The sequence below is a fragment of the Eulemur rufifrons genome, chromosome 15 (assembly GCF_041146395.1).
Source record: "Eulemur rufifrons isolate Redbay chromosome 15, OSU_ERuf_1, whole genome shotgun sequence".
NCBI classification, from domain to species: domain Eukaryota; kingdom Metazoa; phylum Chordata; class Mammalia; order Primates; family Lemuridae; genus Eulemur; species Eulemur rufifrons.
In genome coordinates this window covers 85,746,517-85,772,447 of record NC_090997.1, presented here as the reverse complement: position 1 = coordinate 85,772,447, position 25,931 = coordinate 85,746,517, and the positions used below count along the sequence as shown (strand labels likewise).

The window sequence follows — 25,931 nt, the reverse complement described above, 5'->3', positions numbered from 1 at the left end:
GCTGCAGAAAGAAGATACTGGTTTAGCAGAAGGGAGGGCAAATTGAACACTGTACTGGTTGAGGTTAAAGTGTTTGAGGGAGAGCTCAGGTGGTGCCATCCTGCCGGAAGTTGGATATAAAATTTATTGAAGCATAGAGGAAGGGTGTGCGCTAAAGATACATATTTGCAAGTCAGGAGTCATAGACTGGAGTTGAAATCACGAAAATGGTGTAACACACACACAAAATGTATAGAAATACAGGAAGAGTGGTTCAAGGAAAGCCTCAGAGAATACAATACTTGGCAGGGGTGGGGGGAGGCAGAGGAAGACTAGTATGTTAAGGAGAAAGGGAAGGTATGGATGGAGAACCAGTGAGAAAGGAAAAAAAACCCAATCCCTGACAGCTGGTTGTTGGCCTGGCAACCAATAGCTAGGCCCTGATGACCCTAGGCTGAGCATAAATAATTTCACGTAATATCAACATCAGACAGGTCACTCTATAATTGTGATAGAACAAGACAAAAACAAGACCACTCCATAATCATATCGGAACACAGAAAAAACAAAACCACCATGCAAGCACAAAGTAAGATATCCCTTTCTTGACATAAGAGAATACAATATCCACCTTCTTGAACCCTCACCAAACTCACCTAACATAAATCTAAATCTTACTACTAGTCTCTCATGTGTTAGGAGATATTGCCAGCGTTCACCATGGTATGCAGTATCCCTTGCTGCAGCAAGTTAATAAACTTCATTTTATTTGACTACAGGGATGTTCCTGGTGGTCTTTGAGCACTGGGCTTTAACATCTTTATAGAAGCCAAGAGAGGAGAGTTTCACGGAGGGAGAAGTCAAAGTATCTACTGAGACAAAGAGGAAAACGGTATCTATTGAATTCCTCAAAGGTGAACTCATTGGTGACCTTGGTGAGAGGAATTTCAGTAGGATATTGGGGATGGAAGCAGTGGTATGAGCTTATTGTCAGCTTGAGGATCTGATTATGCATATTTCTTCCTAACTCTGTGTTCAGCGACATCAGGTTGGTATCTTGAAATCAACCATTGGGGCAGTATTTATACCATGGAAATTGGTAAATGCTACAAATTAAGGATTTTTTTTTTTTTTTTTTTACTTTGGAAAGGTGGTTGTTAAACTTTTACCATCACACCACATGGTAGAAGAGAGATTACAGTAGGCTGAGAAAGGAGTAGGAGGTGAGAGAGTGGAAATAACTAAAAGTTCGCATGAGTAGGGGAGAAGAGAGATCAAATAAGGACAAAGGGGAAACAGAGTCAGGGAGTAGAACTCAGGCTGCCTGGTTTCCTGCTCAGTGCTGCTTCTGCGCCCTGCATGCCAGGAGGGGTCCACCACGGACACCGATAAAGTCGATTCCTCTGTGTGTGTGCGTGCGTGTGCACTGCACATTGGGGCACATGTGTGCACCCACATATGCACACGCACACCTGTGTGTAGGGGAGGTTGGGAGAGAGAGTGTGGAATGGCTATAAGTAGGATCTAGTCCATGTTAACGAACCTCCTCCCACGGCTGTAGATGCAGGAATGAGTCTCTTGGAATAATATTACAGCCACTTATTTTGACGTAGGCTGTTTAAATCCCTGACCCTTTAAATTGTCAACTTGTAAGTGCACTGTTTTCTTGAAGCATGTCTTTAACTGTTTTAGAAACAAAATCAAACAAAAATGCCTGCAAGTTCTATGTTAGAGTAGTCTTGTCAGGAAAGAGTGCTATTGCTTTGTTTACTAGTGCGAGCATGGGAACTTGTACAGACTAGGAGGTGGGGGCTGGCAAGATGCATGGTCTGAGCTATTCAAAAGAGTCTTATAAAGAAGTGGCCATAAAAAGCTTTTCATTGCACAGAGAATTCTATAATGTAAAATCGACCTGCACTGACCTGTCCTGTATAGAAATCAGTTAACAACATCACAGAATAAACAACAGGGCTCAGCTACACCCCAGGCCCAGGCAAATGCTCTTTGGTTCTAAGTATCAGTCATATGGTATCATGACCTTTCTTAACGACTAGCTTTCGTTTTTTGCTTTTTTAAGAAAAAATCTTGTGTAAGTCATTTAATCTTTTGGAATGTCCAGTTCTCCATCTCTAAAATGGAAATAATAATACTCAGTCACAATATTGTTATGTGGTACAGATCACATGCTGAGCGTTTACAACATGTTAGGGTGTCATGTGTTTGAGCACAGATTTGGGGTCAGAGAGCCTGTACTTGAATCCTGTCTTTTCTGCTTGTGACAAAAATGGTCAGCTTGTGACACTGGAAAACTTACATAACCTCTATGAGCCTCACCTTCCTTATCTGTAAGATGGAGATAATAGCTGGGGGCAGATATTGCCTCTTGTCCCTCAGTATCTGAAGGACATTAAGCAGGTGTCAGACTCCACGAAATCCCAGACTTCAGAGCAAGAATTTTGGCCACCCACTGGAAATGCAGAAATACCCAAATCCTCAAACCCAAGTGTATTGGAAATGATGTATTGTATATACATTTAGGTCCCACTGGAAGATTACACAGGCACAGGCTTCTCCACCCAGAGTAGGGAAGTCCTTCCAATATGAAATCACTTCCTGGTGAAACAAGAACCAAGTGTAAATCAGCTACAAGGCAAACATAGCTGATACTGTCCGACGACAATGGAATGCAAATCTACTAACATCTCATTTACAAATATGGGCCCAAGAGATGTGAGACTTCTATGCAAACCATGCCCTCAAACTCTTGTCCTCAAAAAGCTATCTTGTGTTATGGAACCATAATGAAATGAAAGGAGTCAGCCTCTGTAATTTACCTAAGAAGACTAATGGCAAGGACCACATCTTCAGTAGCTAATAAAGACAGAGAAGGAATGGAATGAATTATACACAAATTCAATGCTGACACTGAAGGTCTGAGGGCTTCAGCAAAGAGAGAAATGCTGGTAACCACATTTGTAGAGAAATGACAGTGAAGTTTGGCATTAAACAGATCCCCTGGTCTCTCCAAGATGGCGAATATTTATTTGTATTTTTTATCTTAAAGGTATACCATCTATTAGGTAGATTTTTAAAATAAGGAGTGAATATTAATGTAGATGTTCAAATATCAAAGATCAACTGAAATTAGTATTGATTTCATTGACAGTTCCATTACTTACGGGAAGATTTAAAGTGTTTGAAAATTTATTTTAACCTGAAACTGGTATTAGCATGTTGAATCTCCTTAAGGCAGAATTTTAAGTCTTTTTATCCACAGGACTCTATCTGGTTTTAGATGAAGGCCAGAAGAGCGCCACCTTTTATATACACATACAATTGACCTGAAACAGTAACTCCAGCAGCTTGTAGGAACCAACTCACTCTAAAAGAAGGAAACTGTATAATTTTAAAAGTCGTATCAATTTGTAGAAAACTGACAGTGCCATAAAAGTTTGGTGTTTTTATTTGATACTCAAATGAGATTTTTGCAGTGAAAGTTATTATTGAAGTGATATATGATAGCAACAAAAACACCATTGCATTGCATGACTGAGAATCTGAATTGATTTGCCAGTGACTGACAGCTTGGTAATGGTATTACCTTCCTTAGATGTGTATTTCTAAAAGCCTCCATGAGTTAGAATGCTGACTCACGGACTGGTTATGTTAGCTGATGGTCATTACCTGAAAAGAATAATAAAAAACCTTAAAAATACTTATAGCCATTCCCAATCCCATGTCTTCAACAGAGGCATTGGCTTCATCTGGAAAGCCCTCCCCTCCTTTCTGCCTTGTGCAGTGCGGCGGTACAGGCCCACCTCCTCAGAGAAGCCTCCTATTGCCTTCTGTGGCTCACTCTGGCTACACAGGTGTCCCCAAATAGAAATGTTATCCAATAGCAAGTCTTGTCCATCTAGCAATGAGCCACAGAGCTCTGTTCCTTTTCCCAATGGTGTCAGAGACTTCTATGAATCTATGTAAGACATGTCCACAAAACAAGAAGCTAAAATGAAGAGCCAATGTACTGACTAAAATCAAAGATTGATGAAAATGCTGGCAGGCCAACATAACGGTGCTTCTAATGATGACATTGAACAAAGATAAATATGATGATGCCATATGAAAAACATAAGTATATCATAGGAACTGCACAAGCAAACACATCTTCGGGGTTTTAGTGAAGCACAAGTTTACTGTCATGTATATCCGTGTAGATCAACAACCAAAGAATGCATACCTGGACTCTATTATTAGAAGTGTCACATCTGACCTGAGAGTGGCAAAAGCTCTCCCTGTTCCCCACTGCTGAAATCACACCCTGAGTGCAGGGTTTAATTCTGAGCACCACATTTTATAAGTGATATTAAAATCTAGAAGTTGTGCAGAGAAGAGCCAAGACATTGACAAAGAAACCGAAAATGTTAAAATAACAGCAGACGTTTAGCCAGCCAAAGAGAAGAAATGCAGGAGAAATGGAGGAAAACTTAGTCTCCATCCAATGTCGGAAGACTTATTCTGTGTCTTGATGATCTCAAGGGGGAAAATAATGGGAGATTTGGCTGAGCCAGAGTAAGGATGATGATTTTAACAAAAAGACCTTCCAAGAGGAAGAATGTTCAGAGATCCTCTGAGTTATTTTAAATCTAGACCAGATACTCATGTTTATATGATAGCTGTTTATTGAAATCCTATTATGTTCCAGGCACGGGTTGCTGCAAACACAATGGTGAGAGGTAACGCACATTTTTGCCTGGGTTGAATTTATAGTGCACTAGCGGTAAATAAAAATTAATAAAAATAAACGTGATTAAAATTGTGAGCAAAGTTTTAAAGGAAAGACACACAGGGCACTGAGGACATGTAATGGGAACTTTATCTAGTTAGGATCAGGAAAAGCTTCCTGCAGAAGTGACATTTTGCTGATATCCAGGGGTCAGTAGGTATTCACCAGGTCAGAGATGCAAGAGTGGGTGGGTGAGGGAGAGGAGGGGAAACCTGGGCTGATGTCTACTGTATTTCCCACAGTCACTGTTAATTTACACAGGACATACTGGATTTCTTAGATTTTAGCTATTGGTTCTAACTCAGGTCCACATTATTATCATGGACTTTCAATGGTCTACAACTGTCAAGCTATATCATTAATATTAAATGTGAAAAATAAGGTCCTACATCTTTGCCAAATGGTTGACACTAGGAATATTTGTCCCATCCAGAGAAGACTCAAACACTCCATGTCCACTGGAAGGTACTTTATCCGTGGACTCACTGGACAGCCACAAGAGAACCGTACTGAAGTCCTAAGGGTCCTACCAGATATGCCCAGAACATTAGCAGGAGGATCATTTCACTACATCTTGGGAGAGAACTGGTTATAGGTTGGATGTTTACAAGTTCATGAGGAGAAGTAAACACTTGAAGAAATATATCCCAGACTCTTATTATTGTGGTTAATAGTGCCGTCTCTGGTATCAAACTGCCAGGGTTGAAGTCTGGCTTTGCCACTCAGTGCCCGTGTGGTCTTGAGCAGTTACTTAACCTGTTTGTGTCTCAATTTTCTCATTTACAAGAAGATGATAGTACATACCTCATAAGGTAGACGTGAAACACTTACTGGCACATAGTAAACTCCCAGCAAATGTTAGTTAGCTATTGTTGTTATTATTATTATTACTACTAGTACTTTCTCTAGATGCAAGATTAAAACAACTACAAATTTTTCTTCTTAAATTATATATTTCTGTGTTTTTGTTTCGAACATTGATTTTATAACCATCATAACCCAAAATTTAAAAAATAAAACCTTTTTCTTTATGGTGATGGTTTCATGGGTGTGTACTTATCTTCAAACTCATTAAAATGTATGTGTTAAACATGTGCACCTTTTGCATGTCAATCATACTTCAATTAAAAGAACAAAAGTTATTCTTCAAGTACAAGTTACATTTTTGTCAAGTGCTCTGCAATCCCTACGGTATCCAGCAGGGGGAACTCTCCAACTGTCTACCATTCACTATAATCCATTTTATAACTATGGCTGGGAAGAATGACTGCATTGTCTGAGATAATTTAGTGAATCATAGTTGGTACTCATAGATAGAATTTGCCCTTGATACACATAAGAATTCCCTCCTTTTAATCTTACTAAAGTGGAAAACCTTTGTGAAACCCATTACCATCATCATCATTAAAATTTACATCGTGGCTTACAATATGCAGACGCTATCCCGAGCACTTTCTATAATGTGAAGGAGCTCAGGAAATTTCACCCTAAAATATGATTCCTTTGTATAAAGAATATTTTGAATCGCAGGTCCCTCGAGCTCAACAAAGCATTGGAGGGGGCTTTCCCTCTACCTGCATAAACAGGACTGACCTGATCAAAAGATCAAAGGAGGCAGGGACTCCCCTTCCTCTCCTTGCTATCTCAGTAAGTGGCAGAATGCAACCAAACCTGGCCCGAAGCATTTAAAACATAATACCTGTTTCTCCGGTTAATTTACAAGGCAATCTGTTTCCTCCATGCATTCATCCTCCCTAGCAACCATTCATTGCCCCTAAACAGAATTACCTAAACTCCTCATTTTCTCCCTCCCCTCTAAAGGGGGTGTATAAAAATATCCGAACTTCATTGAGATATTAGGTAATCACTCTGGGATTCTTCCCATGCGCATGGTAAATGAGCCTTTCTCTTACTAATCTGCCTTAATCATGAGTTGATCTTTCAGAGAACTTTCTGGGGAAAGGGCAAGTTTCCCCCGTCCCTACAAATATGTACTATCTATTTTAACAGTTATTACAGCACTATGAAGTAACACTACTTATTTTATAGATGAGGAAACTGAGGCACAAAGAAGTTAATTAACTTGCCAGTGTCACAGAGCTAATATTAGAAAGCACCTGAACCTGAACTATCTGGTTTCATAATCTGTATCATGTGTTAGATACATTATTTTTGGAACCCAACCAGGGTAAGTGTGGTCTCTTCCAGAAATTCTGAAGAGCTACTCTCCCTGCATTCACCTCAGCATTAATGAGCTCTTTTCCTCAAATCCATTGGCAACAGTTTCCTTGGAACAAGAATAAGATGTTATATCTAGTTCAAAATCGTTCAGAGATACCAGTAAAACTCTCATTTTGTCTGAAACCACTGTGCTTATGATCAGTACTCTATTTGATTTGTAAGATGATATTTTCTTGCAAATATACATAGCTAATTACACAAATATTTTCGTTACTTTTGAAAACCCTTAGAACATAAATCTCACAATTTTCTTGACACAATCTACGCAGCATGAAGTTAACTTTTGCCAGAATACCCCCTTGTGCTATTCTTTGAAAGTGAAGATATTTGCCTCTAATGAAAACACATGAACTTGGTTTTATGTAAAACTTGATTTATGTAAAGTGCAGGCTAGGGAAATGATTTCATGTGATTCCAAACACTCACTTTCTCAGTTCTTTTAGTTTATTCATCCTCAAAAATTGCCAGAAAACTGCATAAAACAAAATGGTATTCTTTTTCTATTGAGAATACCAAACTGAAATACACAGGATTAAATTTTAAATATTGTTAAGTACTTCCCACCTCTTTTATATCAAAGTAACGGAAAGCGTAGAGGATTCAGAAGAAATCTTTGGAGGTACAGGGTTAAATGTGACCCCAGTGGATGTTTCAGTGATTTGGCCAAGGCGACTGTGGTGCCTGACACTGAGAACTTGTTTCTGCTCAGCACCACACCTGGCTGCCACCCCACCCTCCCTGCCACACCTGGCTGCCACCAAACCCTCCCTGACACACCTGAGGAGTTATGACAGTGACAGAAGCTGTCCCAGGACACTGAGAGGTGGGATTTTTAGATGCTGGTTGCATGTTGACATGTGATTTTTATTTGGAGAAACCTCAAAATAGTATACGTAGAGCAGATAAAGTGGGGTTTAAATAGGTAGAGATTTGTGATGGGAAGCAGACTGCAGCAGAGACGACATGACGTTATCTGGGAAAGCCAGAGGAAGTGCTTCTGAGATGAAGCGAGCATTTGTTGTGTTCATTCATCAAATTCCCCGAGCTCCCCTCATGACCCAGACCCAATGCCTAGACACCAGGGACACCCAGATAAATAAAACAGGGCCTCTCCGCCTTCAAAATGCGCCCAACCCAGCCAGAAAGCCTGGCATGCAAACAGATAAGAGTAGGAAGGGAGCAACGTCCAAGGTGCAAAGGTGGAGGGAGCCCAGGAGGAAGTGACCTCGGCCTGCGGGGCGGGTGACGGGCTTCTGCGTTGGGGTGCGCTCGTGCAAAGGAGTGCGGCGTTGATCCACAGGCACACTTGGAACACCCATCTCAAACAGCTTGAAACTCCAAAGTGGCGGTGTTGACAATCACGCCACTCTCCGACATAGGGTCGGATATTTGGCTGGTGTTACGCAGATGAACATGCGTGTGCGGGGAAGCGCGGAGAAGGCAAACACGTGCGGAGAGAGCCCGGGGCAGGAGGGAAAGGAGGCCCCGGGGAAGCGCCGCGTCCCGGGGCCGCCTCCTGCAGCCCGCCCCGGACAGGGTTGGGCTCTGCACCCCGTGTAACCCGAGCCCCGCACCCCGTGTAACCCAAGCCCCGCACCCCGTGTAACCCGAGCCCGGCCTTGTTCGTCAGCGGCCCCGCCCGCCCCGCGCGCGCCCCGGCCCGGCCGGGCAGGTCGGGGCGGGCGCGCTCTGAGTCACCGGAATCTAGGTGGGGCCGCCCCGCCGGCGTCCTCCCGGGAGCCGCCTCCCCGCTGCCTCTTCCCTTTTGTCGCGGCGCCCGAGCTCGCGGGCCACTCTCCGCCGCCGCCCGTGCCCCGCGCGCTCCTCTGCTCCGCGCCGCGACCGTCGACATGCTGCGCTGCGGCCTGGCCTGCGAGCGCTGCAGGTGGATCCTGCCCCTGCTCCTGCTCAGCGCCATCACCTTCGACATCATCGCGCTGGCCGGCCGCGGCTGGCTGCAGTCGAGCGACCACCGCCAGACGTCCTCGCTGTGGTGGAAATGCTCCAGCGAGGGCGGCGGCAGCGGGTCCAGGGAGGAAGACTGCCAGAGCCTCATGGACTTCGGTGAGTGCCTACCCGCCGCCGCCTCCAGGAAGCCCTCGGGGCCGCGCGCAAATGGCCCTAAATTTAAAAAATGTCTGTTTAGAGGGAGCTCGGGCTCGTGCATCCAGCCTGAACCAGGTGAAGCAGCAGCAGCTTTGGGTGGCCAACAACAGGCTCAAAACCGGGAAAAAAAAAAAATAGCCCTGGTTCAAACTATGGCTTTTTTCATAGGCTTTGACGGTTACGTGCAAAAGATTATTTCAGCCATTGCAAAGGTTTAGTAAAAATAACGAAGTATATTTTCTTGGAGATCTCCTGACATTTCTTCCCATTCCCCTTTTTCCTGCTATGTTTCTTATGATTAAAAATATAAGTATTAAAATAACGTGCCTTCCCTAATACTGTTGGATTTGTTTCACTTGATCTAAGTGAGAAAAACTTTTTCCATTAAAAAAACCCTTTCGGGCACTTTTAGCAGTTACGACTTCAATAGATACTTCAGTTTTTTAGCAGTCAGGCTAGTTCTTGTTAGCTCTTGTTCCAGGGAGTGTTCTTTTGGCTCAGGCATGACATTGCTGTTTAAAAAACTTAATTATTTTAATCTGATTTGAAATCTAAAAAGCAAACACATCCTCTACACCAGTGAAGTGAGGCTGAGCTGACAGATTGAATATTTGCACGGCAGATGGAGAACTGTATTCCACTTTTCCAGAGTGCAGGAAGCCTCGGTACTTTACTGGTTAATACACAGGACTGGAAAGGAACAGCTTTGTCTGAGAAGGCGTTTTCTTTCACAGTGGGATACCCCCCTCACTCAGGGGTAGTATGAATAAGAGCTGGGGTCTATTGTGTTTAGCAGTGTGTGTGAGGGTGGAGGTGGAGGGAAGTGTGAGCTTAATCAAAGCTTAAAGCCAAAAGGGGGTTTGCCCACTGAGTTTAAAGAAAGCTACCCCGTCCTTTTGCCTTCCTGGCTCCTACCATGGTCTTGATTCCTTCTCTGAAGTGGTGCAGGGCTTCCACCCAAATCCCATGTATTTGTGGTTCTGGGGTGCTGTATCAGCGGCTTGGTGCTGTATCTTAATCTGTTGTGGAATGGTTTGGAAGTTCCCACGATGAACTTTCCCCCAAAGGGAAGCCTGTCTTCTTTAGGCAGGTAGTAAAATGTAAACACTGCGCACAGTGAATTCCAGCTTTCCTTAAACTTTGTTTTTCTTCTCTGAAAACACATAACAAACACTATGCCTGCCGCGTTTGTATTATCCCAAGTCTTTTAGATTTGTAAAGGGAATTAATTTGTCTGAAATACTATATCTTCCAGTTAAAGTGCATTTGAACTAAGTCTGTAGTAGGGGACAACAGGTCTGCGTCTGTGTTTTTGAACAAACTTTGATAATTATACTTCAAAGACTAATACAGACCCAAAGAATACTTAGTAATCCTGGAGGTAGGAAGGCTAGTACGCCTTCGGGAGTAGGGTACTGGCAGAACCGTGATCAGTACTATTGCTGGGACATGATTTGGCCTGCAAGGCTCTGGCTGTGACCACAGCCCTCTTGTGAAACACGCACAATGCCGTTTTTATTTCTCTTGACTTGCAGTATGAGCTCACCTTCTCAGGGTGCGGCTGTCCCAACCTCAGACTGGTGTAGTGCTTTGCATAAGGTAAACAGTAAACAGGTTTTATTTCTTAGTTTGCTTGGCTTTTTAATTAGATAGAAGTCTAAAACATTCACTTTTTTCATTGGAAAGGAAACACTGATCTGATCCAGTGTATAGTTTATGTTTCAATTTGATATAGAAATTGGTTTTGGAAAAAGTCGATTTTTCAGAGGAATCATGAAAAATCTATTAGTACCTTTAAGATGCAGCACGACTGCATTTCATAAATGGGTGGTAGTTTTAACATCTCAATTTAGTTATTCCTCTTACCTTTGCAAAGGTAACTAAGTGCCAGGAATGCATTAGACACAGCTCTTGCTCAAGACCTAGAATCAAATCATGAAGCCAGGATCTGAAGTCATGGGGTGGCCATGGTAGGAAGACAAAAGCCACCAGAAGGCACCAGAAGAGGTGTCTTATAGTCAGAGATGAGTTTAAATGCCCATTATACTTCACCCGTTGTCCCCTTGCACTGTTGGCTAGTTTTGCCTCACAATTGTAGAAATTTGTGTATTCCTACACAAATTATCTGGGCATCTCTGAACTTTATAGATTTTAAGATGGCCTCAGTAAGGCCTTGCTAAAAACAGTACATTGACATGAGCTTGTAAAGTGCAGTAAGCAGTTTACGTATACTCCCACGTATGTACAAACAGTCTCTTGTGTAACAAGGGGTAAGGTCGATGGCTCTGATTAAAATTCTCTGTGTCAATATAGAGAATTGAGTGTGTACATCCTTTTTTTTTTAAACTTCTTGATGTGTACTAGCAAATAAATATTTTGATTTACCATTATATTTTTTTTTAATTTTTTTTTTTTTTTTTTGAGACAGAGTCTCACTCTGTTGCCCAGGCTAGAGTGAGTGCCGTGGCGTCAGCCTAGCTCACAGCAACCTCAGACTCCTGAGCTCAAGGGATCCTCCTGTCTCAGCCTCCCGAGTAGCTGGGACTACAGGCATGCGCCACCATGCCTGTCTAATTTTTTCTATATATATTTTTAGCTGTCCATATAATGTTTTTCTATTTTTAGTAGAGATGGGGTCTCGCTCTTGCTCAGGCTGGTCTCGAACTCCTGAGCTCAAACGATCCACCCACCTCGGCCTCCCAGAGTGCTAGGATTACAGGCGTGAGCCACCGCGCCCGGCCTTTACCATTATAACTATTTTAAGAAAGTAGACCTTTTTATTACAAACTGACTAATCTCTTTTATTCGTTGATACTCGTAACATTAATATCTTCATTTTGGTAGTAAAGACACAGGTTATTCCTGGCAAGTATTGACAATAATACTAGAATATGAACATTTTCATAAAAGTAAATAGTTCCTTAGAGCTATGTAAAAAGCAAAATATTATATTCGTCATCATTATTGACAGTTTTTAAAGAATTTCAGATGACCAAATTACCTCATTTTTTCCTCATAAGTGAGCTAAATTATTTGCTGAATATTTTCTTTAACATGATGGTAACAGCTAAAGTAACACCTAGCTTAACAGATACTTATTTGAATTTTTTAAAAAATCATGGTTTATATTTGTCAAAATAGGAAAAAACATCTAGGTTTATAACTGAAATGATCATTCACATTTCACCTATAAATGGAATGTGGAATTAAATTTGAATGCACGTTCACACATACTGTTTTTGTGCCGCCGGCACCTTCTTTTCCAGTGTTAAGAAAGAATACATCAGGAGGATATTTTAAGGCTCAGCTATGTAGATTTCAAAGCCCAGGCAAGCTCCAGCTAGTTTAGGTGGAGAATAATAGAGATAAGTTTATGCGCCAAAGTGGGGAGTCCCTGAGGGTTGACAGAATTTGCCTTGAATTCGGACTGTGAATCTTGAATCTTCAACCGAAGCGCAGAGCCTCATTTTTACCAGAGGCTCCCTTTACATACCACAGAATGCAACAAATGTTTTATGCAGAGTTGAAATCACTCTTGGACAAATCAAAGAATCAGAGCATTATAGGAAATATTTTTAGGTTATTTAGCTCCATGGCTCTCGAATGCACAGGAAATGAGAAAAATCCGTATGAAGCCAATAGTTTACGTTAGGCTAAATTCTACTTTAAGGACTTCATTCTAAGATTATGCTCTTGTGGCTTTTTGTGGTGGGCTGGAGTGAGGTATTAAACTGTTCTTATTTTATGAAAGTAGGCATTTAGCAGATAGATGACTCTTTGCATAAGCATGTGTGTGTTCGTGTCCTTACATAGCAAAATAAAAAGTTGGCCACTCTATTGATTTAAATAATTTGAAAAATATATATTGATTTGCAAAATCTAGAGGGAACCAGGGATCCAGGCCTGTTCATTCCACATTTGTCTCACTCAGCATTAGCCACCCCAGAGAGCCTCAATCCCTTTTTAGTGACCTAACTTGTCTGCGCCTTATAAAGGGACATGACTCTTGGACGGTTAGAATTAGCAGGGAATTAAAGAGCATGGAGGTCAAGTTTTCACCAAAGCCCACGCCCTAGCAGGGAATTAAAGAGAATGGAGGTCAAGTTTTCACCAAAGCCCAGGCCCGCTACCCCTGACTGAGCTTCTCTTTGTTCGGCGACTTAAATTCTGTTCCCTGTAAGATGCTGTTTGTTTACAGGTGCTTCTTTTGTACCGACTGAGCTGAAATGTGCTTCCGTGTAATTCTCACTTTCTAACCTTTCATCTGACAGATTTTCAATATTTGAGGGTAGATCCCAAATTTGCTGCTAGTTATCTTGCCTTCAGGATAAAATTTCCTGTTTTCACCTCTTCCTGCATAGGATGGTTTCCCCTCTCACTGATTAGCTAAATCCTTTCCCAGAATACCATAAAGGGTTAAAGTAACTAGTTCTATAAAAGACAGCAAGGTAAGTAGCCATCTGGCTCTGTTTCAGGAGAAAATGCAGAGCACGTAAAGAATTTCACACCAACTGGGGAATGCTCCTGTGTGGCTGTTCCTGCCGTCCCTCTGTTGAGCCATTGCTCCACTCCCTCCCAGAACTTCTGCACAATAGCCTCTTTTTAGGTAGATTTGGGGGGGCCTGCGTGAGTTGTCCCCTAGATTTTTGGTACTGAAAGTGTGGCAGACCAGCAGCATCTGTGTGATCTGGGAGGTTATTGAACATTCGGTGTCTGGAGCCTCACCCGCTGAATGGGAATCTGCATTTTAACAAGCTCCCCAGAAGATTCTAAAAGCACTTTGAAGTTTCAGAAGAACTGGCCAAATCACTGCAGATTACTTCCTCACTGAATATGCTAAACCATATTGCTGAATATATCATCCTCCCATGCTTATATTTATTTGCAAATAGGATCTTTTCTTATTTTTTGAACTCTAGTTTTTTCTAGTTTTCAGTTCTGCCTATTTTTGACATAAAGAACTTCATAAAAATAATATGAAGAAATCTGACAAAATCTTGAATTCACTAGTTAGGGCCTTTGATACTGTTAATAGACGAATCCTTTGTTCTGGAAAGGGACTTACTCTAGTTGGGTGACACATTGGTGTCTTCAGGGCACTGAACAAGGGTTAGGTCACAGACTTCTGGTCTGTTTGGTGCCCACATGTAAAACTACTGAGGAACGCAGCACATCCATTCCAAGAAGTACTAACTTTGGGGGAGGGGGGAATTAATGATAGTCTCCAAAATATTACCAACAATATTAAAAACACTAGCAATGCTTTTCTTGTCTTAAAAGTTTTTTCTCTTTTCCGAAGCTTCAGTTTATCATTTCTAGCTTGACATTCAAGGTATTTACTTATTTTTACTTTTTTTGCTCTTATCGGTTGATCATACTGGTCTTTTCCTAGCTGTATTTGCCTTATAACATTATGTAATTATATATAAATTCTGGAAAAAAAGATATAGCATACTTCCTCATAACAAAAATCTTAAAAACACTTCTTAGGAAAAGCTTCATTTTATTAGTGACTGTTGAATAGTTTCTGTGTTCTTGATTTAATGTTGGATCTTTGCAAGGAATAGCAAAGTGCCATTGTTCATCTAAATGGATCTCTAATTAATCTTACTTAAAAGTGGATTTATAATGCTACTGGTTTCTTTGATAACATGAACTTCTCCAAGTGGTATTCAGAAAATGAACTGAGAATGTAAGAGATTAATGTATATAAATTGCCAAATTTGTCTTCCCTTAAAGACACAATACAAACAAAAACATTCCTATATAGAAAAACGGCATCTATTTACCATTGCATTTTTTTTTTTTTTTAAAGACAGGGTCTCACTCATTCTTTTGCCCAGGCTGGAGTGCAGTGGCATCATCATAGCTCACTGCAAACTCAAACTTCTGGATTCGAGCGAGCCTCCTTCCTCAGCTTCCTGAGTAGCTGGGACTACAGGCACACGCCACCGCGCCTGGCTACTTTTTCTATTTTTTGTAGAAACAGGGTCTCACTCAGGCTGGTCTTGATCTCCTGATCTCAAGTGATCATCCCACCTCTGTCTTCGAGAGTTCTAGGATTACAGGCATGAGCCACTATGCCAGGCCTACCACTGCATGATTTTTAGTATCATTCAGACAATGACAATTGACCAATGAGAATCTTCCCCACTCCCTTACGTGTACACACACACACACACACACACACACACACAGAATTAGGAAAGGCAATAAAATTTGGTGTATAAAATAGTAATGAAGGACAAACTTGTGTTCAGATTAGGTAAAGATGGACAGGCTACCCTTGAAGAACTGAGAACCATCTGTTGAATCATAAAAGATGTAGCTTTAGGACAAGTTCTAAAAATTGATGTTTTCCGTTGGAGTTGGTAAATATGGTATAATTTAGACCACGGTATAATATAAAAATATAAACAGCTCCCATTTGTAGATATTAGGCTCATTCTGGGGGACTAAAACCAAAGGTAATTAGGGTATAGACTTAACTTTCCAAAATGTATGTCATGGAGAATGACTGTGTTCTAAGTCTCCACAACTGACAGACCCTTCTCAGACAGACTGTTGGGCTTTGAGGACCCTGCTCACACCTGGTGTGATTCGTTTCATCATTTTAAAACAAAGTAGTCATTGACACAAGAAGGCAGATTGCCTTACCTGAAGAGATCTGTCATTCATCAGTCATTAAAACCATGCCAAGATCTCTGTCTTAAATGATAGTTATTAATAAATGATTTAATGTGGGTGTTTCCGTGCTGCCAAGAGCAGGTTTTACACGTTCTACTTCCAAGGCAGCCTTTCTCAAGACAAAATGTTGCTTCATTTTCCCTTTTGATTTTCTTTAGACTCAGCATTTTAAATAAGCAAGACATTAACTGAATTGTTTTAACATAGTATAGGAAAAGTTCTTAAAATGGTCTTTCATTTATGTTCACCTGTTGGCATTAGGTTAGATGACCTGGCTTACCATTTCTTTTATTTAATTCCTTCCAAGAACCTGAAACTAGAAATTAAATTATACTTCTGCTGTAATGTTAGAAGTAGTAATAGCAATAATCTGTTTGTGTTAATGTTCCTCAAATAAATTATTACTCTTTACAGATATATTATACATAGTTTATTTAGCTAGACTTTTCAAACCTTAATCTGTGATTGTAAAAGTTTGGTAATTGAAATAGTTTCCTTGTTAGGAATTTTTTCCTGTTTTTACTGAAAACTCACATTCAGCTAGGTAATTTGTTTTCATTATGTTTGCATTCCTCTCTCTGCATGCGTATATGGATATGTTGCCTTTCATAGCACAGTTTCCAATTTGTGAATTCATAAAAGAAAAATTAAGTTTTGGCTTATTTGAAATTAATGATTGGATTTCATTGAACTTAATGATTGGCAGTAGCCCTAACAAAGTCCATAGAAACGAGACTGTGACTGACAGTGGGTCACGTACTGAAAGTTACGTGCTCCATTTTGGTAGAGCCGCATCTGTTCTATAAGGAGTTTAATCATCTATCTTAGTTCTCAAATTTCAGTGGATATAAGAAACTACTAAAATGCAAGATTCCTAGGTACTACCTCTCAAACTCTGATTCAGAAGGTCTGGAGGGCGGCACAAAAATCTGTATGTTTTTAATAAGCATCACTGTTTATTTTGAGTTGTGATCTACGGGCTAATAGTTTGAGAAGGTCTGATTAATTAATGTTCTTTCCAAACCATGGTCCTTCTTCTCTTAAAAGTTACCTCACTTGAAGTACAAAGCAAAAGTGAGAAAAGAGACTTACTAAATTTTACATTTTAGTTGTATTCTTTTCTATTTTAAAATAAAACATTCCCATTTTAACCTTATCCCTAAAATCTCTCATTGATTGGACAAAAAGAGCAAGAAGACTTGGAGGAAAGTAATAAAAACTGTAAATATAAAATATAATATAAAAATAAAATGGAAGTGAGGTTGCTCTTTCTGCTAGCCCATATCTTTGCCTTACTTTGACCAGTCAACGACCTAGAATAAAGTGAGGGTAAGTATCGTCCGCCATGTGGCATTAGAGAGTAGGCGTGTCAAGGGCGGAGGGGCCCTTGACTCATGACTCTCCTTTTCAGAGGCAATAAAGACTATAAGATTAAGTGTGCATGTTCCTCCTTGAAGGAACAAATGCATAAACAACCTATGGGAAATCCGTACTGTAGACTATTATTCTACCATTAAAAAGAATGAAGTAATGATTCATGCTGTAACATGATGCGCCATGTTGAACTATGCTCGGTGAAAGAAGCCAGTTAACAAAAGACCACATAATGTGTGATTCCATGTATATGAAATGTCCAGACTTGGCAAAGTTATAGAGACGGAAAGTAGATTAGCAGTTGCCAGAAGGTGGAGGAAGGGGGAAATGGGGACTGACTGCTAATGGGCATGGGGTTTCTTTTTGGGGTGATGAAAATATTCTGGAATTGTTAGTGGAGGTGGTTGTACAGCCCTGTGAGTACAGTAAAAACCCCCTGAATTGTACACTTAAAAAGGGTGGATTTTATGGTATGTAAATTAAATCTCAAAAAAAGTCATGTTTGGGATTTAAACAGGCTGGAAATCAAACTCTATCTAAACCATTTACTGGCTGTATGGCTATGGGCAGTTTATCTGAACTCTCAAAGCCTAAGTATATCCTCATTTCTAGACCAGAAACTATAGTAGTGTGAACTTTAAGAAGCTGTGAGGATTCAGTGAGCTAATGCATGTCCTAAACATTAGTCATTACCTCTAGAGGAAAGCTGTATGTGAAAAGATTTTAAAAGTCAGCGCAGCTTGCACAATAGGAATTATTGACTGGAATTGTTCGTGTGTGTACCATGAATCTCCTTGCTTGCTCAGTGCAGAGTAGAACGACCTGGAGGTGCCCATGTAGGTCTTCAAACCTAGAACTCTATTTCCATCTCATTGTAATTCTTTTCCAGGGCAAAGATCAATAATTAAGAATTCTAGTACAATACCTTCTGAATATTTCTGAAATTAAAATTTAGGCAGAAATTTAGACAGGTGGCTTGCTACCAAGCTTGTTATATAATCACAGCTACTTCTCCACACTTAAATTGTTTTATTTAACACCTCTGCCTAGTCATAAATGTATTTTTTCAATGATTATTTTTGCATGGAACCAAACATTAATACGAAACAAAGACCCTTTAAAGGTTTTGAAACATATCCTAAAGTGTTTGTCATTTAGATGGTTGAGTATCAAAAATGTTGTTTATTATGGTCATATTTTGTTAGAACTTGGGTGAATCTTATAACATACCTGCTTATATGGCAAACTTATTACATGAGAAACAGTTTAATGAAGTGTAACTTTCATTTCAGAGATTAAACCTTGGCCCATAAAACAAGCAGGAAAAGCATTCCTGAGTTGTAGCATATTACTGTCCTACATGTGAAATGTCTGTTCTTCCCTTGAAATGTGGAGACACTTAAGTATTGTCAAGAGAAAAACTGTCCCTCCAACCAAATATAATTAGTAGGGAAAAAAAAACCATCCGAACCCTATGGATGCTGTGATAAGTAATTTTTAAGCTTGGCACATCTGTCTTGTTAATGGTCACTTCTCTTTCCCTTGCAGCGTGGGGAAGAGCAGCTGCCGCCATGCTCTTCTGCGGCTTCATCATCCTGGTGATCTGCTTCATCCTCTCCTTCTTTGCCCTCTGCGGACCCCAGATGCTTGTCTTCCTGAGAGTGATCGGAGGCCTCCTGGCCCTGGCTGGTGAGTCTGTGTGTCCGCGGTTCATTCATACATTTGGCAGGCATCAACATAGGCGTGGCCAATCCCACGCAGAAGATTTGTGACAATTTCAGTTTCTGATCTGTTTTCAGAAGATGTGTCACCAAGGGCAGTAACAGAGAGACGTGTTTTCAGATCTGGATCCCTTTCCTCCTGGGCCTCAGACAGTGCTCAATGCTCCCCCTCCAAGTGACCAAGGTTGTCACTCTGTGTGCCCCCATCTCTCATAGGTGGCCCCTTACCCTGAGACAACCGTGGCAGTGGAGTGTTCTCCATGGTGGTCCCCAGCCCTGGCCTGCTGTGAGCCCCCCGCACTGAAGGGACCATTTCACTTGTTGAAAGACTTTAGTCATCTTACGATGTGGCAGGTCATGAGAGGGTGTTCTGCCCTGGGATGGAAGACCCTGGGGGGGCCAGAGCTGGAATCCTCAGCAAAGAGCCTGTGCTGGGAGATGGTGGTCCATACACAGGTGTTCTGAAGAAATCGAGTTATGCAGGTGGGTCGGGCTCAGAGTGAACATTTACTCATGGAATATAGGTACTAGGATTTTAGAAGAATTAGTTGAAATTTTAGGCAGGTGCCTAGCACTAGGAAGTCTACCAGAGGGGCTGGAACCTAGCCACAGAGTTGGATTCAGAAGTAAAACAGGGTTTTCTGAGGAGAGTAAAAGAGGAGGTGCTGATAAGGGCAAGGTGAGGCCACAAGTCAGTTTTTAAGACACCAACTTAGGCTCACGGGACCAAAGCAGAAATCCAGCTACAGCCCTGGGGTACAAATGCAAAGTGAGCAGATGGTCTTGCAAACAGGGCAGAAGCCTTGTGATCACACATGAGCCAGGAGGAAGGCCGCTTGGTGCTGGGTTCCCTGAGCTTAGAGCAGTTAAGTTCAGCCAGCCTCGGGCACCATGAGAGAGGAGGGAGAGGGAGGGGAGCCACAGAGATCCAGCCGGTACAGACACAGCCCCAGCCTTCTTCGTGGTACATTTTAAAATTTCTCTTGATTAAAAATAAAGTTTACTCCCTGCTCTTTACACTTCAAAATTTGATTTTTGAATAATATTTTAACATCAGAAATGACTTGGAATCACAAAAGATAGGAAGAACCTGGTTGAATCCCACCTCTAATTTTATTCAGGTTTTTTTTGTAGTTCAAATTTATGAGACTGTATCAAAGAAACACATTTGATATATCTTCCTTTCACATGTCAGAAAACTAGATGGATGCCTGTTTAAATCCCCATTAGAAATACTAATTACATACTAGGACATCAATGTTAGTTGGAAAATCCTAGTAAATACCATATGACCCAGCAGCTTCACTCCTAGGTATAAATCCGAAAGAATTAAAAGCAGGCACTTGAGCAGATACTTGCAAACCCTGTTCACAGCAGCATTATTCACAACAGCCAAAAGGTGACAGCAACCACAGTGTCCATCAGCAGATGAATGGACAAATTGTGGTATATCCATATTCAGCCATAAAAAGGAATGACATTTGATATATGCTACAACATGATGGACCTTGAAAACACTGTGCTAAGTGAAATAAGCTGGACACAGAAGGACAAATACTGCATGATTCCATCTGCATGAGCTACCTAGAATAGGCAAATTTACAGAGACGGGAAATAGAACAGAAGTTCCTAGGTGGTAGGGGGAGGGGGAACTGGGGAGTCATTTCTTAATGGTGCAGAGTTTACATGTAGATGATGAAAAAGTTTTGGGTATAGACAGTGGTGCTGCTTACACACCATTGTGAATTTATTTAATGCCACTGAATTGTATAGACTTACAAATGGTGAAAATGACAAACACATATATTTTACTGCAGTAAAAAATATCCTACTAAAACTCTTTTATTGGTTACTCCCTCTTAGCATTAAAACAATAAGATCCATTAACAGCCACCCAAAGTGACAGGATAGCAGGAGTTGTATAGAAAATTAGTTCTAGTGAGCTTCAGCAGATCTACAGCCTAAAGGTCCTGCGTAACCCAGTGTTTTCATTTTGTAATTTAATACTCAGTCTCTCCTTTAAAAAGTCTGACAAGCAGAATAGGAAGTGTGTACAGAAAAACAAGTCTAGAAATCTCAGTACATTTTAATGATAACAATGTTGAATGAGGCTTAGTTGGCTTTTAAGATATATTTCACAGAAATGGTTATTTTTAATCTTATATTATAGGGTTAAAATCAGAAAAAATTGAACACTGATACAATTTAAATTTTGTAGACATTGGTCCACATCATTATAAGAACTTCATGTATGATGAACCAAAATGGATGACAATATTTAATATTTATTACTAGGAATTGGAGGTCAGTGTACAAAGGGATTACTTTACTTTTGTATCCTACACAATGTGTGGCAGTAAATGACAAACTTAACAGTAAGAGTTTGCTATTTAAAATGTATAAGAAGTAGAGAAATAGTTAAGATCTACACCAAAATTGTCCTTCATAAATTGCCAGAGAAGGGGAACATTTTAATTCAGCTGGGGAACAGAAGTAACAAACTAAGACATGGAAACACTACAGCCTTTCTAGCAGTAAAAAAAAAAAAAAAGAAGAAGAAGAAGAAAGAAAAAGAAAACTGCTTTGGGGTACATCTGTGGAGCTATAGACAAAAATTAAGATGACAGAAAAAATGATGTTGAGGACTATATATTCCCTGATACATTCGTGGGGTCCCAGCCAGATGATCCCTCCTGTGTACAGTAGTATCTTAATATAAAAGAGCTAAAATCTGCTTACACCCTTTGACATGACAATGTACATATGCAATATTAAGTAAACAAAATATAGAACAAAACATGTACATACTCATTATAGCTTTATAAAATTATGCCTGTTCGTTGAAAAAGACTACAACAGTAGATTCAGATTCAATAAAGTTCATTTTGTTTTAAAGTAGCTTAAAATGCTATTACAATGATGAGTAATAATTGTAATAAGGTAACTCATACCAAAGAGTTTAGAAATCTTCCTCACATACATTTTCCTTTCCACATCCTCCCTCACACTTCCCTGAGCACTGTGATCCTTCCTTCCTTTTATTCTTTCTGTTCCCTGCCAGGTCCAGTGCCCTTCCCCTGCCTCCCGCCCCCCACGTCCAATGTTCCCACCTCCTCTGCAGGCTTTTCTGGGGATTCTCTTCATTGATCATTCCCGTCATTGGTTCATTGCTTCATTTAGTCATTTACTTATTGAATGAATATTGCAGGGATGTATTATTGAATATCAGTATTGAGTCGTGTGCGTGCGCATGCCTGAGTGTGTATATGTATATGCTTAAACACACACACACACACACACACACACACACATATAATTTCTGCTATATAACACTGAATATATTAAGTATGTGTTTGGCACAGGAAACACAAAGATGAACAGACAGGCTCTTCTTTAGGCTCTTTTTTACTGTCCTGCTTTCTATGGTATGCCACAATTTTGCACTTTTTTACTGTAGTATATATAATGCTTACACATGTATAATAATACAGAGTGATTCTCTAATTGTTTTCTGTATTTCACAATATGCGGTATATTGTGATACTGCTCAGTGCCAGGTCTCTCTCACACAAGAGTCAATAATCTTTTTTGGAATTGGATTCCTCCTGCCTCTTTAGCATATTTTAGGTAGATTTAATACTTTTTTAAAGGCAGAAACGTTGTGGAAGAGGGAGTTTCATCCAATCACTTGTGGATGTATGCTTTTTTTTTTTTCCCAGCTGTGTTCCAGATCATCTCCCTGGTCATTTACCCCGTGAAGTACACCCAGACCTTCAACCTTCATGACGAGCGTGATGTCACTTTCATCTATAACTGGGCCTACGGCTTCGGGTGGGCGGCCACGATCATCCTGATCGGTTGTTCCTTCTTCTTTTGCTGCCTCCCCAACTACGAAGACGACCTCCTGGGCAACGCCAAGCCCAGGTACCTGTACACATCCGCCTAACGTGGGAACGAGCGCAGAAGGAACGCGCTGCTGCGGGGATGGATTCCAGAGGAAGAAACTTTCCCCAGGCTACTTTGTACCTATTTTTTGGCAGTGTTCATATTATTAAACTAGTCAAAAATGCTAAAATAATTGAGAAAATATGTCTAATTGTTGTTACAGTTTCATATTCATCTTTTATGTATGTTTTGTGGAGTTAAACAAGACATTTCTTTTCACTGATTACCTGTACTATGTCAATATTTCTGTGTATCTATCCCCCACATTTATATTGCATTTGTAAGAGAATATGAACATGAAACTTACCATTTAATAAGGTAAAATTAGGAAGGCTTCCAAGATTTAATAATCTGATCAAGTTTTTGTTATTTGCACATAGACTGGACTGGCTCTATTAGGGCTAAGGAGAAGAGGGGTATAATTGGTACAAATTGTCAGTGACCAAACATCCTAAAAGAACTGCAAAATTTTTTTTTTCAAGCCTTCAGCTATTTAAAGAAGCAAAATAGTTTCCTAAATGCATATCATTTGCGAGAATTTCTAATTAACGTCCTGAATAAGCTTTTGCTAAGCTTCACATTGATATGTCATCTAGGAAAGTATTGTTTCACAGCCAAACCTGTTGCAGTAGCAAGGCCTTCTTAAGTAGTAAAATGTTAAGATGAAATTTTCTCTTTTAAAGTTCTTTGTAAGGTTAAGGTGTGGGAAAATGCTATATTAATAAATCTGTACTGTTTTGTGTCTATATGTTCAGAACCAGAGTTGACTGGATTGAAAGATGGATAGGGTCTAATTTATCACGACTGATAGATCTGATTAGTTGTGTAGTAAAGCATTAGGAGAGCCATTCCTATCACTAAAGTGCCATTAAAACAGCTAAGGAGAAGAAATGGCTTGATTTTTTTTTAAATATCAGGTTTACCTTGGCTCTAATCACATAGACACAGCTTCCGATAGATTGCAGCTTAAGCAGAAACCTGGTCTTCCTTGGTAAACAGATTTAAAGTGCCTTACTTAAAACAGGCAACAGGAGAATTCAGGGATGTGAGTTTCTCTGAATGGCATATATATGCTATATCAAATGGGGTGTGTTTTTTTTTTACCATTTATACTTACATAATGAAAACCAAGTCATTTTACATATCAAATTATTATTTTGTAAGTTGCAGAATAAGCACTGGAAGTTTTCATTATGAAATTTTTCCCAATAAACCAGGTATTCCAATCTTGTTTCTAGTTTGTAGTGGTTTGTGTTTTTTTTTTTTGCGTTTTCAAATCTGGGGAATGAAATTTTTAAAAAATGCTCCGAGTGAGTAGTAAGGACATTGGATAAAATGAAAAGTTGCTTTGTCTCAGTTTTAAGGGTCTTGCTCATTTTAGGTTGCCAAAAACAATTTTGAGTGAACATTAATGAATTCTCGTGGTCTCCCCGAACTTTTCCCTCAATGAACAATACCCCCTACACAGACGTCAAACAATATCTCTGCAGTGCTGGTACCAGAGGGAAATGGACTGAGAGATTTCTGGTAGGTGCAGACACCCAGGGAACATCTATGTGGTTTAGCTGAAGCTTCATTCCTCTCATCTTCCCTTGCCCAGCCTTCCCATTGTGATGGGGTCCTCTTCCATTCAGGTAATGGCGGTAGCAGTCTTTTGATTTCTTTTCTCCTTGTGCAGCTTCCCATTTGATAGGTTTTTTTACCATTGGTCACAAGTTAGTTCTACTATGGTGTATGTAAATGTGAAGGGTTGCAGAGTGGCTAGGTGGAAGAATAGAGATATTTTTCTCAGTGCTTCTGTTGGCCAGTTGGTCCTTGGCAGTGAATTTTTCTTCCACATTTTTCAAAATACCCGGTGAATGTTTCTCATAAATTTAGAGGAATGTAGTCTGGGTGATTATGCCAAAATTTTTTCAAAAAACAAGAAAACCCACACAACTATGCTGTGACTCGTAGAAAATTTGAACTGGTAATTAAAAATGTTAAAAATACTGTCTTTTAAAATAATAGCACAGCTAATTCCAGAAGATACTGGATATCTAGAGATTAAGAAACTTGGTCTCCCATTATACATGAAAATGAGTTAGATTACAAGCTTCTCTAAAACATGCACTTTTGTCTTTGAATTTTTTGCCATCCAACTTTTTTTCCTCTCCTCAACCAATAACACACTATGTCTTAATGGTGCACGTTTAGGAAAAATACAACTTTCTGGGACCAATGAGCTGCAGCAATAGAAGTATTTCAACCTGAAACATTTGTGACAAAAGTACATTGTGTCATTACTTTGGCTGAAATATTCTGCTGCTTTCAGCCTTCTTCTAGTGCAGAGATCCCTGCCTCCATTCCTTGTTCGTTCAGATTCACCAGGACAGATACCTTTATGTCTTAAACAGAAAGAAAATCCCGGAGAATTCTGGAGAGGAATGAATTGACTGAGAAGTCACCTGAAAGTTAACAATGCATTGCATGAGATTTCCCACGGTGAAACTGAGCTGGTTTTTGGCTCTGTAATTATATGAGGAGTCCCTACCCTCTAAATAAGCAGTTCTAGGTTCCTAAGCAATTATGCTCACGCTATAAGGAGCTACATACACTAAGTGCCACTTACTTAGAATGTAACAAAGAAATAATATGTCAAGGTCTTTCAGCTGACACACAAGGTAGCTGTGGAGTGTAATAACTTTTAGCTTCAAAACTATATACTGCAGGAGTGACAATAAAGTTCAATAGGCCTTTTTTATGGAAATGAAAACAATGGAAGAATATAGTCATAATAATTAGAATGATTTTTGCTATAATTCCCACTGAAAGACATTCCTATTAATATAATAAACACAAATGAATCCACTTGTTTTGTGCTCTATACACCCCTGAAAGGGCTTATTTGAGTCTCATTCCAGCTTTGGCTCCTGTTAGCTGCAAAGGCTTGGACAGGTCATCTCAATAGTCTCAATATCCTCACCTGTAAAATGATCGCAAATGACCCCTTTTCCTTCCAAATTCTCAGATTTATAGGGGTTTTTTTTAAAGTAAAAACTAAAGAATATTCTTTTACTTGGAAGCACTGCTAAATAAGTGAAGATAGATCATGA

The 25,931-nt window shown here is 40.1% G+C and overlaps 1 protein-coding gene across 1 annotated transcript; it reads left to right on the top strand.

Moving 5' to 3' along the window:
• Positions 1-8,259: 8,259 nt before the first annotated feature.
• On the top strand, positions 8,260-24,035 carry PERP (p53 apoptosis effector related to PMP22). The gene is made up of 3 exons (XM_069487743.1): positions 8,260-9,067; positions 18,719-18,859; positions 22,611-24,035. The coding sequence occupies exons 1-3, from the start codon at positions 8,854-8,856 to the stop codon at positions 22,835-22,837; spliced, it is 582 nt and encodes a 193-aa protein (XP_069343844.1). The 5' UTR covers positions 8,260-8,853; the 3' UTR covers positions 22,838-24,035.
• Positions 24,036-25,931: the final 1,896 nt, after the last annotated feature.

Coding starts and splice junctions, on each gene's coding strand:
- PERP (XM_069487743.1), top strand. CDS start 8,854: ATGCTGCGCTGCGGCCTGGCCTGCGAGCGCTGCAGGTGGATCCTGCCC. Junction 9,068..18,718: donor CCAGAGCCTCATGGACTTCG/GTGAGTGCCTAC, acceptor TTTCCCTTGCAG/CGTGGGGAAGAGCAGCTGCC. Junction 18,860..22,610: donor AGGCCTCCTGGCCCTGGCTG/GTGAGTCTGTGT, acceptor TTTTTTTCCCAG/CTGTGTTCCAGATCATCTCC.